Below are 21,813 nucleotides of genomic sequence, written 5' to 3' on the forward strand. Positions count from 1 at the left end.
GTGGCAGGGTAGGTTGAGAAAGCAATTAAAAAGGCTTACTGGATCATGGCCATCATAAATAGAGTACAAAAGTGTGGAAATTATGAAACACCTGTATAAAACACTGGTTCGGCCCCAACTGGAGTACTGTGTCCCAATTCTGGACACCACACTTTAGGAAGGACGTGAAGGCCTTAGAGAAGGTGCAGAAAAGATTTGAATAGAAAGACTTGCATTTATATAGCATCTTTCACGACCACCAGACATCTCAAAGCACTTTACAGTCAATGAAGCACTTTTGAAGTGTAGTCACTATTGTAATGTGGGAAATGCAGCAGCCAATTTACGTATAGCAAGCTCCCACAAACAGCAATGTGATAATGACCAGATAATCTGTTTTTATGTTATGTTGATTGAGGGATAAATATTGGCTAGGACACCGGGATAACTCCCCCGCTCTTCTTCGAAATAGTGCCATGGGATCTTTTACGTCCACCTGAGAGAGCAGACAGGGCCAGGTTTAACATCTCATCTGAAAGACTGATTACGAGAATGATTCCAGGAGTGAGGGACTTCAGTTACATTGATAGATTGGAGAAACTGGGGTTGTTCTCCTTGGAGCAGAGAAGATTGAGAGAAGATTTGATAGAGAAGATCAAAATTATGAAGGGTCTGGACAGAGTGAAGAGAGAGAAACTGTCGAGAACTAGAGGACACAGATTTAAGGTGACTGGCAAAAGAACCAAAGGCGATGTAAGAAATAACTTTTTTTTTTAAAAAACACAGCGAGTGGCTGGGTTCTGGAATGAAAATGTGGTGGAGACAGACTCAATTTTATCTTTCAAAAGGGAGTTGGATAAGTATCTGAAGGAAAAACATTTGCATGGCTACGGGGAAAGGGCGGGGGAGTGGGACATGCTGGGGGGGTTGGTACAGGCTCGACGGGCTTAATGGCCTTCTTCCGTGCTGTAACCATTCTATGATTCAATGAATTCGAGCCAATAATAGGCTGGACCACTGGTGGGTGGTGAGCGGTTAAGTCTAATTCTATTTTTTTTATATATGAGATTCCATAAGTTTTGCTGGTGTTTTGGGAACTGTATTCCATGATTACATCAGTCCATAATTAGACCCATTGATTTACTGTAACTGCATAGGCCAAATTCTATTTTTATTACATGGAGTTAAGGAATTTTTACTAGTGTTTAATTAGTGGGGAAGGGCACCATGCTCCACGGTTCTCTCCATTTGTGTGTGAAAACCACCAATTATTGGCCTCGATAATTTGAGAGCTAAAGCAGCATTACACGTTAATGCAACATAACATAATTAAGACAACATGTATCAGGAGCATATCACCGTGAGTGTTTGTGGTAGTAAAATCCTACTCGTAACGACAGTACAGGCGTACTGGTAACTTATTTCTGACTACAATTCCAGTGGAATAATAGGGCATCTAACTCACGGTTCTCAAATTTTCTAAGATGCGCAGTCTGCAAAGCTTAGAATATCTTTCTCAATCATTTTTCTCTCTTTTCCTCCCCAGTTTCTTTCCCCCTTCTTTTTATTTGATTTTTTTCTCCCCTTTCTTATTCTTGTTGTTACTGCTCCTCCACTTGTGCTGCACTATCCTCACCACATTTCCTGCAGCATCTTTGCTGTCTCATATGCAGATGATGGCGCTCAGGAGGGAAAGGCTAATGAAGAAGCCCAAGTGTTGCGGTGTCAGAAGAGATGGAAAGCGGCAGTGGAGTATGCAGGCAGGCAAATGAAAGTCCCTCATCCCAACACTGTAAATATCTGAGTCTACACTTGTTGAGATAAGGAAACTGGTTTTAGCAGTTAAAACATGGGGGGTGAGGCCTTATAATGTGCTCTCTGTGAGGCCTCAAATGAAAATAAAATCCAACACACCCACAAATATCACTTCCCCATTGTAGTGGTAAAGGCAGCAGACATGGTTGTGAAGTACATGCGCAAATATAAATGTGATTTAAGAGGAGCAAGTCTACCAATTTCATGCTGTCATGGTCTCAGGCAATTCTATTAACGGTACACTGTACTAACCATTATTATTATTTTTTTTAAAAACAGCTATACTTCAAATAAGTTGGGGCGGTTCCAGGAGGGAGGAGCGCGGGAAGAGGGAGCAGGGGGCGCAACATACACATCCTGAAACCAATCACAAAACACTGAATTCAATGTTGACAGAGAACTCAATAAAAACTTACACACGAATGATGCCAATTCCAGGATCCATATCAGTGCAAGATTCATGCCCCCTTCGCTCCTCACTGCTAACAAACCTAAAGACACCCCCCCCCCCCCCCCCAGTGAGGCAAATGTTACATTTCACTCCCAGTTCTGCTTAAAGTGCACTTGAACAGGGATTCCAGATCACAGGTGACAAACTCCAGCACTTTCAATCCAGTCCAGCCAAACTCCAGCCCAGCCCAGCACCTACAGCATTTCCAGCCCAGTCCAGCCAAACTCCAGCCCAGCACCTGCAGCATTTCCAGCCCAGTCCGGCCAAACTCCAGCCCAGGCCGGCCAAACTCCAGCCCAGGCCGGCCAAACTCCAGCCCAGGCCGGCCAAACTCCAGCCCAGGCCGGCCAAACTCCAGCCCAGGCCGGCCAAACTCCAGCCCAGGCCGGCCAAACTCCAGCCCAGGCCGGCCAAACTCCAGCCCAGGCCGGCCAAACCCCAGGACCTTCCCCAATGCAACTAAAATTCAGAATCGCACAAGTTCACTCAAAGCCCAGCATTGCCTCCCTAGTACTGCTGAATATCACATATCTACCAAATATCCCAACAGTGGATAGTCAAGGGGCTATAGAGGGGGAGGAACTTAACACAATCACAATCACTAAGGAGGTGGTACTCAGTAAGATAATGTGACTAAAGTCGGATAAATCCCCTGGACCTGATGGCTTGCATCCTGGGGTCTTGAGAAGTAGCGGCAGAGATAGTAGATGCATTGGTTATAATTTACCAAAATTCTCTGGATTCTGAGGAGGTCCCAGCAGATTGGAAAACTGTAAATGTAACGCCCCGATTTAAAAAAGGAGGCAGACAAAAAGCAGGAAACTACAGACTAGTTCACTTAACATCTGTGGTTGGGAAAATATTGGAGTCCATTATTAAAGAAGCAGTAGTAGGACATTTGGAAAAGCATAATTCAGTCAGGCAGAGTCAGCATGGATTTATGAATGAGAAGTCATGTTTGACAAGTCTGCTGGAATTCTTTGAGAATGTAACGAACAGGGTGGATAAAGGGGAACCAGTGGATGTGGTGTATTTGGACTTCCAGAAGACATTTGACAAGGTGCCACATAAAAGGTTACTGCACAAGATAAAAGTTCACGAGGTTGGGGGTAATATATTAGCATTGATAGAGGATTGGCTAACTAACAGAAAACAGAGCCGGGATAAGTGGTTCATTCTCGGGTTGGCAATCAGTAACTAGTGGGGTGCCGCTGGGATCAGTGCTGGGACCCCAACTATTTACAATCTATATTAATGACGTGGCTCAAGGGGCTGAGTGTAATGTAGTCAAGTTTTCAGGCGATACATTGCTTTTCCTCCCATTTTTGTGTGAGGAGGACACAAAAAGCCTGCAAAAGGACAGACAGGCTAAGTGAGTGGGCAAAAATTTGGCAGATGGAGTATAATGTTGGAAAGTGTGAGGTTATGACTGTGGCAGAAAAAAATCAAAGAGCAAGTTATTATTTAAATGGAAAAAAATTGCAAAGTGCTGCAGTATAGCAGGACCTGGAGGTCCTGGTGCATGAAACACAAAAAGTTAGTATGCAGGTACAGCAAGTGATCAGGAAGGCCAATGGAATGTTGGCCTTTATTGCAAAGGGGTGGAATATAAAAGCAGGGAAGTCTTGCTACAGTTATACAGGGTATTGGTGAGGCCACACCTAGAATACTGCATACAGTTTTGGTTTCCATATTTAAGAAAGGATATACTTGGCTTTGGAGTCAGTTCAGAGAAGGTTTACGAGGTTGATTCTGGAGATGAGGGGTTGACTTATGAGGAAAGGTTGAGTAGGTTGGGCCTCTACCCATTGGAATTCAGAAGAATGAGGGGTGATCGCATCGAAACGTATAAGATTATGAGGGGGCTTGACAAGGTGCATGCAGAGAGGATGTTTCCACTGATAGGGGAGACTAGAACTAGGGGGCATAATCTTAGAATAAGGGGCCACCCATTTAAAACTAAGATGGAGTAATTTCTTCTCTCAGGGCTGTAAATCTGTGGAATTCGTTGTCTTAGAGAGCTGTGGAAGCTGGGTCATTGAATAAATTTAAGACAGAGATGGACCATTTTTTAACCAATAAGGGAATAAGGGGTTATGGGGAGCGGGAATTGGACCCGAGTCCATGATCGGATCAGCCATGATCGTATTAAATGGCAGAGCAGGCTCGTGGGGTCGTATGGCCTACTCCTGTTCCTATTGCTTATGTCCTTATGACCGCCAACGTGCATATCTAGCATTACATTCTGCTGTATATCCGCAGCTTTAAACACTGCAGTGGATTAAAATCAAATGTTGAACAGACTGGGATAGTCTAAGAGAAGTCTTTAAGATTATGAAAGGGTAAGTTAGAGTAGATAGAGAAGGTGATTCTACTCGTGGAGCGACCAAATTGGATTAATTAGGGATCATAAATACAAGATGGTCCCTAATTAATCCAATAAGGAATTCAGGAGAAACATCTTTGCCCAAAGTGTGGTAAGAATGTGGAATTCGCTACCATAAGTAGCTGAAGCGAATAGGTTACAGTTAAGGGGAAGCTCCGTAAGGAAGTAAAGGATGGTATCCAATTGAAAACAAATGCATACAATGTTGTGAAGGACAGGGGAAGACCAGAGGATTGGGAAATTTTTAGAAACCAGCAAAGGATGATTAAAAAATGATAAAGACAGAAGATAGCGTAAGAGCTTCTACAGGTATATAAAAAGGAAACGAGTAGCTAAAGTTGATCCCTTAGAGGATGGAACTGGAGAATTAATAATGGGAAACAGGGAAATGGCAGAGACTTTGAACAGATATTTGTATCGGTTTTCACGGTATAGGACATTAAAAATGTCCCAATAATTGATAATCAAGCAGCAATTGTGGGGGCGGGGGGGAAGGAAAGAGACACGGACTTAAAACAACCACTATCACTAGAAATAAAGTACTAGGCAAACTAATGGGACTAAAGGTGGACAAGTCCCCAGGACCTGATTGCATGCATCCTAGGGTCTTAAAAGAAGTGGCTGCAGAGATAGTGGATGCATTGTATGAATCTACCAAAATTCCCTGAATTCTGGAGAGGTCCCAGCGGACTGGAAAACCGCAAATGTAACACTTCTATTTAAGAAGAGGGAGGAAGAAAGCAGTAAACTATAGACCAGTTAGCCTAACATCTGTCATTGGGGAAAATACTGGAGTCCATCATTAAGAAAGTAATAGCAGGACATTTCGAAAATCATAATGTAGTCAAGCAGAGTCAGTATGGTTTTATGAAAGGGAAATCATATTTGACAAATCTGTTGGATACTTTGAGGATGCAATGAGCAGAGTGGATAAAGGAGAACCAGTTGATGTCGTATATTTGGATTTCCAAAAAGCATTCGATAAGGTGCCACACAAAAGGTTACTGCACAAGATAAGAGCTCATGGGGTTGGGAGTAATTGATAGATTGAGTGGCTAGAGGATTGGCTAACTAACAGAAAACAGAGAGCCAGGATAGATGGTTCATTTTCAGGTTGGCAAACTGTAAATAGTGGGGTGAAACAGGGATCAGTGTTGGGGCCTCAACTATTTACAATTTATATTAATAACTTGGATGAAGGGACCGAGTGCATTGTAGCCAAATTTGCTGATGATACAAAGATAGGGGGGAAAGCAAGTTATGAGGATGTCGCAAAGAATCTACAAAGGGATATAGATAGGCTCAGTGAGTGGGCAAAAATTTGGCAGATGGACTATAATGTGGAAAATGTGAGGTTATCCACTTTAGTAGGAAAAATAAACAAGTTATTATTTAAATGGAGAGTGATTATAAAATGCTGTAGTACAGAGGGACCTGGGGTCCTTGTGCATGAAACGCAAAACGTTAGCATGCAGGTACAGCACGTAATCAGGAAGGCAAATGGAACGTTGGCCTTTATTGCAAGGGGATGGAGTATAAAAGTAAGGAAGTCCTGCTCCAATTGTACAGGGCGTTGGCGAGGTCACACCTAGAGTACTGCGTACAGTTTTGGTCTCCTTATTTGAGGAGGGATATACTTGCATTGGAGGCAGTTCAGAGATGGTTCACGAGGCTGATTCCCGAGATGAAGGGGTTGTCACATGAAGAAAGGTTGAGCCTATACTCATTGGAGTTTAGAAGACAGGTGATTTTATTGAAACATATATGATTGTGAGGTAGGTGCAAGGTAGGTGCAGAGAGGATGTTTCCCCTTATGGGGGAACCTAGAACTAGGGGGCATAGTTTCAGAATAAGGGGCTGCCCATTTAAAACAGAAATGAGGAGGAATTTCTTCTCTGAGGGTTGTGAATCTTTGGAATTCTCTAGCGAGCTGTGGAGGCTGGGTCTTTGGATATATTTAAGGTAAAGATACAGATTTTTGAACAATAAGGGAATCAAGGGTTATGGGGAGCAGGCAGGGAAGTGGAGTTGAGGCAAAGCAGGCTCGAGGGGCCAAATGGCCTACTCCTGCTCCTATTTCTTAAGTAGAAAATAGGATATGGTGATGGGGTCAGATAAAAAAGGGTGAGAGGAGGCTCGTGTGAAGCATAAACTCCAGCATAGATCAGTTTAGCCAAATAACCTGCATCAGTGCAGCAGATTCTATGTAAAAAAAATACAAAGAAAATAAAGGGCACTCATTTACGGTTTTTATAGAATAACGGGCAGCGTTGTGGAATTCAATTCCGACAGAACCAGTAAAATCAGAATACTGTCAAAAAAATTGAATTTGACTCCATGGTAAATTGCTTGCACAACACCTGATTCTGACTGTGAGCAATGCCACAGGAGATCCACTAGTTTGTAGACATAAGGTTAACACGGAGATAAATACATAGTTGCATGTAAACAGACAAGTCATATATTAGCCAATCACCCTTTTTACACGCCTAAATGCTCAAAGCTGTGCCTTTGTCCTGCAAGTATCGTTTCCCCACATATTAGTCATAGGATAAAATGCACAATCGGTTTGCCACAATTTGTCTGTACCATTACATGTACAAGACATTTCAAACTTAAATCTTGTAGGCAGTGGATCCATAATATAAATTAAGTTTAGTTCACCATTTAGGTTCTTCACCACCATCTGCATTTTTATTTGAACAAAACCCAATCTTTAACAATGGGACAAATATTTTTATTTTGCATAGTGCAGATTTTTTCCTGTAACCAGCAACATTTCACATGTAAAGGGCACTCGATTATCTGGCACACCTAAAAAAATTAACATTAAACAAGAATGATAATAGCAGGGGCGTGGACACATTTTGCTGCGCCAAAGTGGTAACCTCTCCCTGAATTGTGAAACCTAAATATATAATTAATCACACACACCACGTAGCCACTCCCAAAAATGAAACTACGAATTAATGATCAAAATGGTGGAGGAAGAAACTAAATCACTCGATGTCAGCCTTGGCTCAGTATTAGCACTCTCGCCTCCGAATCAAAAGGCTGTGGGTTCGCATCAGAGACTCGAGCACATAAACCTAGCTGACATTTCAGTGCAGTACTGAGGGAGTGCTGCATTGGTGGAGGTACAACCTTTCAGATGAGACATTAAACTGAGGCCCCTTCTGCCCTCCCAAGTGCACACAAAAGATCCTATGGCACTATCCGAATTAGAGCAGGGAGTTCTTCCTGATGTGCTGGCCAATCAGTATCCCTCAACCAACACCTAAAACACATGATCTGGCCATTTATTTTACTGCTGTTTGTGGGAGTTGGCTATGTGCAAACTGGCTGCTGCGTTCTGGTGTTAAAACAGTGACTACATTTCAAAGGTTGGCTGAAAAGCGATTTGGGACATTTGCTGGAGTTCTTTGAGGATGTAACGAGCAGGGTGGATAAGGGGGAACCAGCGGATGTGGTTTATTTGGATTTCCAGAAGGCATTCGATAAGGTGCCACAAAAAAGGTTACTGCTCAAGATAAAAGTTTACGGGGTTGGGGGTAGTATATTAGCATGGATAGAGGATTGGCTAACTAACAGAGTCGGGATAAATGGGTCATTTTCCGGCTGGCAAATAGTAACTAGTGGGGTGCCATCGGTGGGCCTCAACTATATTAATGATTTGGATGAAGGGACCGAGTGTAATGTAGCCAAGTTTGCTGATGATGCAAAAATTGTGGGAAAGCAAATTGTGAGGGGGACACAATAAATCTGCAAAGGGATATAGACAGGCTAAGTGAGTGGGCAAACATTTGACAGATGGAGTATAATGTGGGAAAATGTGAGGTCATCCACTTTGGCAGAAAAAATAGAAAAGCAAATTATAAATTAAATGGAGAAACATTGCAAAGTGCTGCAGTACAGAGGGACCCGAGGGTCCTTGTGCATGAAAAGCAAAAAGTTAGTATGCAGGTACAGCAAGTGATCAGGAAGGCAAATGGAATGTTGACCTTTATTGCAAGGGGGATAGAGTATAAAAGCAGAGAAGTCCTGCTACAACTGTACAGGGTATTGGTGAGGCCGCAGCTGGAATACTGCGTACAGTTTTGGTCTCCATATTTAAGGAAGGATATACTTGCATTGGAGGCTGTTCAGAAAAGGTTCACTAGGTTGATTCCGTGGATGAGGGGTTTGATTTATGAAGATAGATTGAGTAGGTTGGGCCTATATTCATTGGAGTTCAGAAGAATGAGAGGTGATCTTATCGAAACATATAGGATAATGGGGGGGCTCGACAAGGTGGATGCAGAGAGGATATGTCCACTCATAGGGGAAACTAAAACTAGGGGACAGAGTCTCAGAATAAGGGGGCGCCCATTTAAAACTGAGATGAGGAGGAATATCTTCTCTCAGAGGATTGTAAATCTGTGGAATTCTCTGCCCCAGAGAGCTGTGGAAGTTGGGTCATTGAATATATTTAAGGCAGAGATAGACTCATTTTTGAGCGATAAAGGAATAAAGGGTTATGGGGAGCGGTCAGGAAAGTGGAGCTGAGTCCATGATCAGATCATCCATGATCTTATTGAATGGTGAAGCAGGTTCAAGGAGCCAAATGGCCGACTCCTGCTCCTATTTCATATGTTCTTATGTTGTGAATGGTGGAAAGAAAGAAAAAGTGGAAAGAAAAAAGAAAAAAAAGACTTGTATTTATATAGTGCCTTTCATGACCACCAGACATCTCAAAGTGCTTTACAGCCAATTAAGTACTTTTGAAGTGTAGTCACTGTTGTAATGTTGGAAACACGGCAGCCAACTTGCACATGCAAGCTCCCACAAACAGCAAGTGATAATGACCAGATAATCTGTTTTTGTTATGTTGATTTAGGGATAAATATTGGCCAGGGCACTGGGGATAACTCCCCTGCTCTTTTTCGAAATATTGCAATGGGATCTTTTACATCCACCTCAGAGTGCAGACAGAGCCTTGGTTTAACATCTCATCCAAAAGATGGCACCTCCGACAGTGCAGCACTCCCTCAGTACTGCACTCTAGTGTCAGCCTAGATTTTTGTGCTCAAGTCACTGGAGTGGAACTTGAACCCACAACCTTTTGACTCATAGGTGAGTGTGTAACCCACTGAGCCATAGCTGACATAGGATATCAATCCAAGTTCTTTCTTTCTTCATTAAATAACTGCCAAATAGAAGTTTTTGTGCAGTGGCTGAGTGAAAGGTTAATACAGGTTTTAAATTAGCCTGAACACTGGAATCTTAAATAAGCTCAGACAACGAAGCATTTTGGACAATAAGCAGATTTAAGATAGCATGTATGAAATGAATCTTTGCAGTATATTATATAAAGGGAATTTATGCACGTGAACAGGGGGTTTAATTCTTTCCTTTACAGTGAAAAAGAAAATAGATCAAGTAGAGTCAACAATTAAAAGTTACAATGTCCACTCTCAAAGTTCACCGTGAATACCACAGACAGGATTAAGTTCTTACTTGTTCTGAGGTGAGCATGGTCTTGTTAAATACTGGCACATTGGGAGCAGCAGAAAGGCAAATGCTATTGTTGCGAGAACTGAAAGAAAAAAAAAATCTGTTGTGAGTTGCAGATAATGAGACCGTATCATCAACTCACAAAACTGGCAATTTGCAAACTCAAGTGATTGAACTCTAGATAATCAATTCACTTGGCACACAATTTATTACAAAAATGTCACTCATTCAAAAGGATCATCTATGGAAACATAGAAACACAAAGTAGGTGCAGGAGTGGCCATTCGACTCTTCGAGCCTGCACCAACATTCAATATGATCATGGCTGATCATGCAACTTCAATACCCCATTCTTGCTTTCTCTCCATACCCCTTGATCCCTTTAGCCGTAAGGGCCACATCTAACTCCCTTTTGAATATATCTAACGAACTGGCCCCAACAACTTTCTGTGGTAGAGAATTCCACAGGTTCACAATTCTCTGCGTGAAGTTGTTTCTCCTCATCTCGGTCCTAAATGGCTTGCCCCTTATCCATAGACTGTGACCCCTGGTTCTGGACGTCCCCAACATCAGGAACATTTTTCCTGCATCTAACCTGTCCAATTCTATCAGAATTTTATATGTTTCTATGAGATCCCCTCTCATTCTTCTAAATTTCAGTGAATATAAGCCTAGTTGGATCCAGTCTTTCTTTATATGTCAGTCCTGCCATCCTGGGAATCAGTCTGGTGAACCGTCGCTGCACTCCCTCAATAGCAAGAATGTCCTTCCTCAGATCAGGAGACCAAAACTGCACACAATACTCAAGGTGTGGTCTCACCAAGGCCCTGTACAACTGCAGTAAGACCTCCCTGCTCCTATACTCAAATCCCCTGGCTATGAAGGCCAGCATGCCATTTGTCTTCTTTACTGCCTGCTGTACCTGCATGCCTACCTTCAATGATTGATGTACCATGACACTCAGGTCTCGTTGCACCTCCCCTTTACGAATCTATCACCATTCAGATAATAATCTGCCTTCCTGTTTTTGCAACCAAAGTGGATAACCTCACACTTATCCACATTATGCTGCATCTGCCATACATTTAACCATTCACCTAACCTGTCCAAGTCCCCCTGTAACCTCCTAGCATCCTCCTCGCAGCTCACACTGCCACCCAGCTTAGTGTCATCTGCAAACTTGGAGATATTACATTCAATTCCTTCGTCTAAATCATTAATGTATATTGTAAATAGCTGGGGTCCCAGCACTGAACCCTGCGGCACCTCACTAGTAACTGCCTGCCATTCTGAAAAGGACCCGTTTATTCCTACTCTCTGCTTCCTGTCTGCCAACCAGTTTTCTATCCACGTCAATACATTACCCCCAATACCATGTGCCTTAATTTTGCACACTAATCTCGTGTGGGACCTTTTCAAAAGCCTTTTTTTTTTGAAAGTCCAAATACACCACATCCACTGGTTCTCCCTTGTCCACTCTACTAGTTACATCGTCAAAAAATTCTAGATTTGTCAAGCATGATTTTCCCTTTTTGGTCACTGCTCTCCAAATGCACTGCTATTTCATCTTTAATAATTGATTCCAACGTTTTCCTCACTAAGGTGGCATAATGTAGATGACAAAGGCAAATAACAATTTCATTATTAAAAGGAGATATCTTTACCTTCTCTCATGTACAAAGGTATCTTTTACAAGTGAAAGTGGACTACTATTGGAAATAGTGATGTCCGTGCACTGCCTTCCACATTGATTTGTAGAAAATGCCTTTGCATGAGAGAAATAAAGATATCTGAAACATGAGGGGAATGCGAAGTTATATCCAAATTATTGCTCATAATGTCCTAATAAGTCTGTAAAACTATAACATATCTTATAACATACCTCTAAATTATTTCATGCACTGAAGTTAAGGAAGAGAAAACTAATATTCAAAAAGTCTATTTCATGCAAATGTTAGGGTATTGATTATATAAGGAAAGCTTTTAATGATTAGATTTTTATATCTATTGAATGATTTAATGCTCTAATATTTTACACCATCCTACCAAGGCAGATATATGTGATACATATGTGACCATGAAAAACATGCTTAATAAAATACATTTTTAATAACTCCACATATTCAGGACTTAGAAACCATCATGATTATAGTGAGAGAACATTTCATCAGAAGGAAGCCAAAAGCAATGGGTAAAAAACATGGCTCACACCAGTTATTTTGTTCCTCTCTGTACTTGTAGTGCAGGGCTTTTAGATGTCAGCATTAGTATAATAAACCTTGAAAGTTCTGGGGGAAACCCATTTTTCAAGCAATCAAATCAGTAATTTCAGCCAGCAGCAGCAGCCATCTTACAGGCACCTGCAAGTTGCAAATGTTACTTTTTATTTTTGAAGGACCTTTCAATAATTTGTCACTTCCTTAATGAAACTGTAGAAACATTGGGGTGTGACTGGGAAGAGCAAAATAAAAGAGTTTCCCTAAACTAGGCGAGATGAGGAACTGATAAAGTCGACCAGTCAGCTATTTCTGTTATATTACTCAAGAATACGCTCTATTTAATTACAGCCAGAAATCCATGGCAGTGCGTTACTGTAAGCACTGGTCGCTGCATGGATGAGAATTATAATATTGCTTTAATTCAATACAAAAAAGGTCTGTGAAAATTTACATTCGAGTTTGTGTGTCAATTTATTTTTGGGGAGAGGGAGAGACAAAGAGAGGGGGAAGCAAAAGCTTTTAAAGCATTTTGTGCCGGAGTGAATATTTGCAACGCATTTTTGAATCTCTTTCCGCATGTGCACTGTATCCAGCCGAGCATGCACAGTACCAAACGGTGCGGTGGCCTGCAATGTCACTCTTCATTCGGCTCCATGCAGAGGTGGTATGGGGATTGGGTGGTGGCCGGAAGGAGGGTTAAAGTGAAGGGAGAGAGAGAGGGAGAGAGAGGGAGAGAGAGAGAGAGAGAGAGAGAGAGAGGAAATCAAAGGGGGCAAGAGAGACCGGTAGAGCAAGAGAGAGAGAGAGAGAGAGAGAGAGAGCACGAGAGTGCGAGGGTGGAGGAATGGATGGGTGTTATCTAAATGCAAGTACTTCTTTCTTTAATAGGGGAGCTGCCAATCTTTTATGGAAACACAAAAATTACGTCTAATCTGGTAAACTGGTGACAAATACAGAATACGTCTTGGCAAGCTTGTATTTTTTTTAAAAGCAAGAGTAACAAAGATTTAGACAAGGCGGCTGCCAAATGCAAAACAGGACACCTGAAATGTCGCATCTGTGTTCATGAATTCCAAAATATTTTCTTGGATTTTGGGGGGGGTGGTGTTTTGAAAGAGAGAAGGGCATAGGATGGAGGAGCGCATGATCAAAATGTTAATATATACAACAGCATTTGCCAGAATATATAATTTCTGGTGGCTGTTATGTGGTAAGAATTTAATAGGGATACAGAAAGCACCAGGAATTAAATATAACTGTTAGCCCAATGCTGACTGAAGCATGAAAGTTGTTACCGTTATCTTTGCTCAACTTCAAATAAATTACTTGAATTTCTCGGGGGGGAAAATATGATTGAAACCTGATAATCTTTTAGTGCTGAATTGGTTTAGCATTGAGGCTGAATAAACATTCTGAACTTATTAAAGTCCAAGGGTGTTTTGAGGCTTGCATATTCTACAGAAATATCTTATCCCAAAAGGTACCTCCCAAGATGATAAACTGCTTACAAAGGAATGAGAGAAGGCTCACCCAATTCATTGAATAAAACTGTAAGCAAAGCTAAAAGCAACCCATACTGTACTGTTTAGCTATAACCACACAAAACCCGACATTTGAAAAGTCTGATTATCATGTAGACCTTTTGTAATTGTTCCGTACAAGTACCGTAGTGTTTAATATTTTGCCCGTGGTAAGTGCCTTGGGAAATTTCTAGACAAGTGCAAGTTCTTTTTGTTTCTGTGAATGTGTTTTAAATTGCAAATAACTTTGATAAACCTGTACAACATGTTCTAGCGTCATGATATTTTCCACCATCCAAATAGTGGGGTGCCGCAAGGATCGGTGCTTGGGCCCCAGCTATTCACAATCTATATCAATGATTTGGATGAGGGGACTAAATGTAATATATCCAAGTTTGCTGATGATACAAAGCTAGGTGGGAATGTAAGTAGGAGGATGTAAAGAGGCTTCAAGGCTCTGTCTTTGAGTATATTCAAGGCAGAGATTGATAGATTTTTGAATATTAAGGGAATCAAGGGATTATGGTAACAGTGCAGGCAAGTGAAGTTGAGGTAGAAGATCAACCATGATCTTATTGAATGGCTGAGCAGGCTCGAGGGGTTGAATGGCCTACTCCTGCTCCTAATTCTTATGTTCTTATGTTAACGAGAGATGGAATGGACTCCTGGAAGCATATTGCATGATCAATAATTCTTAGAACTGGGTTACTCTTAATGTAGCAAAGAGTAAAAGGCAGCCTGTAGGAGATGCAATCTGCATATTGTAACAGTCAAGATGATGCATGAAAATGGGTGCTTTGGGGGGGCAAAGGGCAAGACAAAGTATTCAAGTAAAAATATATTTTGTGCAAGGGGGTTGGTGAATTGCAGGGAAGGGGGAGTAAAATAATTTTTTTTCAAATTAGGCATTGCCTTTCGTTTTTGTAATTAAATACGATTTCCATGCTTGAAGGTCAGTGTGTTAGGAGCGGACGGCTTGCTTGATAAGGAAACCGCAAGTTGAAATCAGCTGTGGGACTTTCATCCTCAAAATCCTGGTTTTATCACTGCAGTTCTCTAGTTTAAAAAATGATACTGGAAGTGGGAGTCGCTGGCAAGGCCAGCATTTATTGCCCATCTCCAATTGCCCGCGAGAAGGTGGTGGTGAGTAGCCTTCTTGAACCGTTGCAGTCCTTGTGGTGAAGGTAGTCCGACAGTGCTGTTAGGGAGGGTGGAACTACTTTGATCATTCCGGTTTCTCAGTTTTTCTTTTGTGATGGTGGTTGAAAATAATCTTGGATGCCAAAATTATGTTTGTTTAATTAAGTCTAACCTATTTTTGTAATGTTTTTATTACAGACATGATCTCAATGCTTGTCTCTGGATTTATGTTCTGAGCTGGCGGCACGCTTGGCTTTGTTTAGTTGAGTCCCCCGTCCTTTTGGTTTTCCACATTTCCCAGTTAATGCTTTCTCAAATCCAGCTTTATTCACATTTGGAGATAGGAACTTAATGACATATGTTGGTTCATACTTTTCAGGGCAGTTCTTTCTCAATTTATTCCATCTACTTTCTGTTAAATAGTGCATACTTCATAAGAGACAGTTTCAGAGCAAAGTAGAACTTTGATTCTCCAGTCTAAGGATAGGGACCCCCTGGCAGATAAGAGTTACCAAGTTATCCATACAGATAAACGACTAGGCTATACAATACAGTAATTGTGCATGATACCGGCATGCACTGTATACTTACAAAATGTGCTAAATCAACAAGAGGACTTAAATGGGAGGAAGACAAGTTGCAATGCATTGTCTAGCTAGTGGTAGATTGTCAGGCATGATTTCTAAACCAACTCGAGGCTGGGAAGGGAAAGGAGGAAAAAGACTAAAACAGTAATGATCTTAAAGGATCACCAAGTTAGTTTGGTGTCATTGAGGGTTCGAGCACACTGCCATGATGCTATTGCAGAAACAAATAAAGCGTTAGGATATTTTGCCAGGATAATTAAATACTGAACAAGAAATATTTTATTTGTAGAAGACCTCAGTCAGGCCCCATATAGAATACTCATTCAGTTTTGATCCCCTCAGATGGTTGACGATAAGAGGCCACAGAAAAGGGCAACTAGAATGATGTCCAGTTTAAGGGCACTCAGCTACCATGATACCAGTTACCACGCAAAGAGCGTGAAGAGGCTAAGTGCATGCAGCGGAAGGAGAGCGTGGCAAACCAGCCCCACCGATCCCTTTCCTTGACGCATGCCTGTCCCACTTGACAGGGTCTGTGGCTCTCGTATCGGACTGTTTAGCCATCAAAGAACTCACTTAGGGATTCCGAGGGACTGCCTATGATGATGATGACCATGATAGTCTAAGGGAATAAGGTTTTTTACTTTAGAAAAGGGTAGGCTTCGAACAGATTAAACAAAACAACGAAAAGTTTGGACTCAGCCCAAGTGAATAGGCTTTTTGAGCTTGATAAGTTAGGGGGAAGCAGAGGACGCCAGTTTAAGTTAGGGGGAAGCAGAGGACGCCAGTATGTTAGGGGGAAGCAGAGGACGCCAGTATATGTTAGGGAGGAGCAGAGGACGCCAGTATAAGTTAGGGGGAAGCAGAAGACACCAGTATAAGTTAGGGGGAAGCAGAGGACGCCAGTATAAGTTAGGGGGAAGCAGAGGACACCAGTATAAGTTAGGGGGAAGCAGAGGACACCAGTATAAGTTAGGGGGAAGCAGAGGACGCCAGTATAAGTTAGGGAGGAGCAGAAGACACCAGTATAAGTTAGGGAGGAGCAGAGGACGCCAGTATAAGTTAGGGAGGAGCAGAGGACACCAGTATAAGTTAGGGAGGAGCAGAGGACACCAGTATAAGTTAGGGGGAAGCAGAGGACACCAGTATAAGTTAGGGAGGAGCAGAGGACACCAGTATAAGTTAGGGAGGAGCAGAGGACACCAGTATAAGTTAGGGGGAAGCAGAGGACACCAGTATAAGTTAGGGGGAAGCAGAGGACACCAGTATAAGTTAGGGGGAAGCAGAGGACGCCAGTATAAGTTAGGGAGGAGCAGAGGACACCAGTATAAGTTAGGGAGGAGCAGAGGACACCAGTATAAGTTAGGGGGAAGCAGAGGACGCCAGTATAAGTTAGGGAGGAGCAGAGGACGCCAGTATAAGTTAGGGAGGAGCAGAGGACGCCAGTATAAGTTAGGGAGGAGCAGAGGACGCCAGCATAAGTTAGGGAGGAGCAGAGGACGCCAGTATAAGTTAGGGAGGAGCAGAGGACACCAGTATAAGTTAGGGAGGAGCAGAGGACGCCAGTATAAGTTAGGGAGGAGCAGAGGACGCCAGTACAAGTTAGGGAGGAGCAGATGACGCCAGTATAAGTTAGGGAGGAGCAGAGGACACCAGTATAAGTTAGGGAGGAGCAGAGGACAACAGTATAAGTTAGGGAGGAGCAGAGGACAACAGTATAAGTTAAGGACGAGCAGAGGACGCCAGTATAAGTTAGGGAGGAGCAGAGGACGCCAGTATAAGTTAGGGAGGAGCAGAGGACAACAGTATAAGTTAGGGAGGAGCAGAGGACACCAGTATAAGTTAGGGAGGAGCAGATGACACCAGTATAAGTTAGGGAGGAGCAGAGGACGCCAGTATAAGTTAGGGAGGAGCAGATGACACCAGTATAAGTTAGGGAGGAGCAGAGGACACCAGTATAAGTTAGGGAGGAGCAGAGGACAACAGTATAAGTTAGGGAGGAGCAGAGGACAACAGTATAAGTTAGGGAGGAGCAGAGGACAACAGTATAAGTTAGGGAGGAGCAGAGGACAACAGTATAAGTTAGGGAGGAGCAGAGGACACCAGTATAAGTTAGGGAGGAGCAGAGGACAACAGTATAAGTTAGGGAGGAGCAGAGGACGCCAGTATAAGTTAGGGAGGAGCAGAGGACACCAGTGTAAGTTAGGGAGGAGCAGAGGACACCAGTATAAGTTAGGGTGGAGCAGAGGACAACAGTATAAGTTAGGGGGAAGCAGAGGACACCAGTATAAGTTAGGGAGGAGCAGAGGACGCCAGTATAAGTTAGGGAGGAGCAGAGGACACCAGTATAAGTTAGGGAGGAGCAGAGGACAACAGTATAAGTTAGGGAGGAGCAGAGGACGCCAGTATAAGTTAGGGAGGAGCAGATGACACCAGTATAAGTTAGGGAGGAGCAGATGACACCAGTATAAGTTAGGGAGGAGCAGAGGACACCAGTATAAGTTAGGGAGGAGCAGAGGACACCAGTATAAGTTAGGGAGGAGCAGAGGACAACAGTATAAGTTAGGGAGGAGCAGAGGACACCAGTATAAGTTAGGGGGAAGCAGAGGACACCAGTATAAGTTAGGGAGGAGCAGAGGACGCCAGTATAAGTTAGGGAGGAGCAGAGGACGCCAGTATAAGTTAGGGAGGAGCAGATGACACCAGTATAAGTTAGGGAGGAGCAGAGGACGCCAGTATAAGTTAGGGGGAAGCAGAGGACACCAGTATAAGTTAGGGGGAAACAGAGGACACCAGTGTAAAAGTTAGGGAGGAGCAGAGGACAACAGTATAAATTACATAAGCATAATCACCTGCAGAGGTCACAGCAAAATTTCCAAGTTATTTTATTTTTTAAGTTTTTGCTTTTTTTTTTGCCTCGCCCAGCAATTGCACGGCTGTATGGATGGGATAGGAGCAGATGAAGTGATGTGTACAGAAATGACAGAGAAAAAAACAACAGGCTCAATGAACCAGCATGTTTATCTGTCATTTTTGATATATTCATGTATGAGATTAATTGCAAAAAGGCACAATTTTACAAGTCTGCAAATGCTATGATTTTTTAACCAGATTGGTCTTTATTAAATGAAACCGAGATAAGTTTTCTACTTGTAACTATTGAATACACTTGTTAAATCCTTATAATGAGTTACCAGTTCAATGTTGGTCTGTGTGTAGGATTGTAGAATTTCAACTATGGCAATTGCTTTAGCGGAGACTGTGGAAAGGGGTGAATAGCTAGATTCTTGTATTTGTGCATCCCTCTCTTCGTCTTACAATTGACGGTCATACCTTCAGTCATCTAGGTGCCTTGTTCTAGAATTCCCTCCCTAAACCCCTCTACTTCTTCACCCCCTTCTCCTCTTTTAAGACACTCCTTGGAACCCATCTCTTTGACCACCCCTGCTACTATTGCCTCCTTTGGTTCAGCATCCATTTTTGATTATGTCTCTATGAAGCACTTTGGCATGTTTTTTCAGTGTTAAAGGCATTATACAAATAAAAGTTGCTGTTTAGTGACCCACAAACAACTGATGGGACATCCAAATCACCAGGTTTTTGGCACCACGTGGCTTTGCCTGCATCCATCACCTTCTGTAGTTAGTTTAGGACTTTTAACAGCAATGACAAGAGATTAGTATACAAAATTAAAGCACATGGTATTGGGGAAATGTACTGACGTGGATAGAGAACTGGTTGGCAGACAGCAAGCAGAGAGTCAGAATAAACAGGTCCTTTTCAGAATGGCAGGCAGTGACCAGTGGGGTTCAGTGCTGGGACCCCAGCTATTTACAATATACTTCAATGAGTTAGATGAAGGAATTGAATGTAATATCTCCAAGTTTGCAGATGACACTAAGCTGGGTGGCGGTGTGAGCTGGAAAGGAGGATACTAAGAGGCTGCAGGGTGACTTGGAAAGGTTAGGTGAGTGGGCAAATGCATGGCAGATGCAGTAAGCAAAGGTTCACCAGATTGATTCCCGGGATGACAGGACTGACATATGAGGAGAGACTAGATCAACTGGGCTTGTATCCACTGGAGTTTAGAAGAATGAGAGGGGATCTCATAGAAACATATAAAATTCTGACGGGATTGGACAGGTTAGAGGCAGGAAGAATGTTCCCGTTGCTGGGGAGTTCCAGAACCAGGGGTCACAGTCTAAGAATAAGGGGTAAGCCATTTAGGACCGAGGTGAGGAGAAACTTCTTCACTCAGAGTGGTTAACCTGTGGAATTCTCTACTGCAGAAAGTTTTGAGGCCAGTTCGTTAGATATATTCAAAAGGGAGTTAGATATGGCCCTTATGGCCAAAGGGATCAAGGGGTATGGAGAGAAAGCAGGAAAGGGGTACTGAGGTTGAATGGCGATGCAGGCTTGAAGGGCCGAATGGCCTACTCCTGCACCTAATTTTTATGTTTCTATGTCTATTTTGTACAGTTTACTATGGGGCTGTTCACAAATATTAAAAGCAACATACACATTCCTCAAACACACGACTCTAAATCATACCTGCAGTGCATATTGTAAACACTACTTGAACAGAATCAAAGAAGAAGAACATCACTAAGAGAGACACTGATGCTCCGACTGGAAGAAACAGAGCTTGTGTAGAGTCTATGGTCTGGATACCTAGAAAACAAAGCAATTAAATGACCAGTTAGGGCTTTGCAACAAAATTTTTTTTTCAAATTACACCACAATCAGTGACAATTGTCCCAAATTGGTTTTGGCTCAAGCTCAAAAACAAGTTCAATATCAGGAGGGTTCCCAGGATACATGTCTGCAGCTCATCCCAACTCTCAGTTTTCAAGAGATGTTTTTCTATTCTTTTGTTTTGTAAAAGAGAATTGATGATGAGAGGGGAAAGAGACTGCACAGAGACCAGCAGGCAGTGGATAACAGTTGTATACCTTGTTACAGCTATTCATCCACAACGAAACTTAGACAACATAAATGACAAACTACTGCATGCTTTGTCACATGAAAATGCAAATACAAGGGATAAAGTACCTTTTGCACATTATTTAAAAATGATAAACACGAGTACTATATGTATATAAGCTATCCATAAGCAATTATAAAGCATAGTAATGCCTTTATATTCAGATCTTGCTCTGCATTAATACACCAATACATCCATCATCTTTGCACAAATAAGCCAAAGAATTACACACACACATATTTCAGGAGTAAAATACAAGCTTACAATTCCAGTCAACTTCAGTGTATACAATTGGAAAGTTCCTCATAACTTTGGTATTTTAATTATAGCTGGAGAGGCCACACATTCTTGGAACAGGGAGCAAAGACTAGATCAAGTAAAGTCTCTGTTGGCTTTGGGCTAAAGAGAGAAGGAATAAGTTTGCATAGAAAAATAACTACTTGAGCATGGAACTGGAAGGTCGTTAGCATCCGAGTAACCATTCCACAGCATGATTCACCACCTTCAGAGTATGATGGGGTTGTTTCTTCATACAATCAAAAGCCCAGAACGTAAAGATTGACATGATTGCAAACTAATTTCCAGATGTGATTCTATGCATCAAATTCAGAAGGCAGTGTGTCAAGGAGTAATATCAGCAACACCAGAACCAGACAATAACTGGCAGATTAAACTTGTTAGCGGAGCAGGAAGAGTGATTTTTAAGCTACCTTTCTCAATTTGGAAGTGTAAAATTTATTCTATTTGCAAGTTTACTTTTTCAGATGAAGGAGGTCCTTTAGCCGGTTTAATGTCATCCTTCCAGTGAACTAATCAGACTGCCAACCCCATAAAGTTAAACATATTTAATGAAATACATTTGCTGCAGATTAAATTCTTGCAAATACATGATCACATCACAAAACTTTGCTTTTCAGCAAAGACAGTTAGGCATCAAGTCGACGAAGTGTCCAGCACTTGGTGAAAAGGACAGCCAGCCTTCGATGATGCAACAGGTGACATTTGAGTCACTACTGTGTGTATATATATATGAAATAGGAGCAGGAGAAGGCCATATGGCCCCTCGAGCCTGCTCCACCATTTAATACGATCATAGTTGATCCGAACATGGACTCAGGTCCACTTCCTTGCCCGCACCCCATAACCCCTTATCGGTTGAGAAACTGTATCTCTGTCTTAAATTTATTCAATGACCCAGCAACCACATCTCTGAGGTAGCGAATTCCAGAGATTTATAAC

The 21,813-nt window shown here is 42.2% G+C and overlaps 1 protein-coding gene across 1 annotated transcript in view; it reads right to left on the reverse strand.

Moving 5' to 3' along the window:
- The window catches only part of sppl3 (signal peptide peptidase 3), a 116,067-nt gene that overhangs the window by 81,636 nt on the left and 12,618 nt on the right, over positions 1-21,813 (reverse strand). Inside the window, exons 2-3 of the mRNA XM_070886310.1 lie at positions 20,142-20,261; positions 10,128-10,206 (exon numbers count right to left, since the gene is read on the reverse strand). Of these exons, the coding sequence (XP_070742411.1) occupies positions 10,128-10,206; positions 20,142-20,261 (199 nt within the window). The remainder of the gene's footprint in view (positions 1-10,127; positions 10,207-20,141; positions 20,262-21,813) is intronic.

This window comes from Pristiophorus japonicus, chromosome 8 (genome assembly GCF_044704955.1).
Source record: "Pristiophorus japonicus isolate sPriJap1 chromosome 8, sPriJap1.hap1, whole genome shotgun sequence".
Lineage (NCBI taxonomy): Eukaryota > Metazoa > Chordata > Chondrichthyes > Pristiophoridae > Pristiophorus > Pristiophorus japonicus.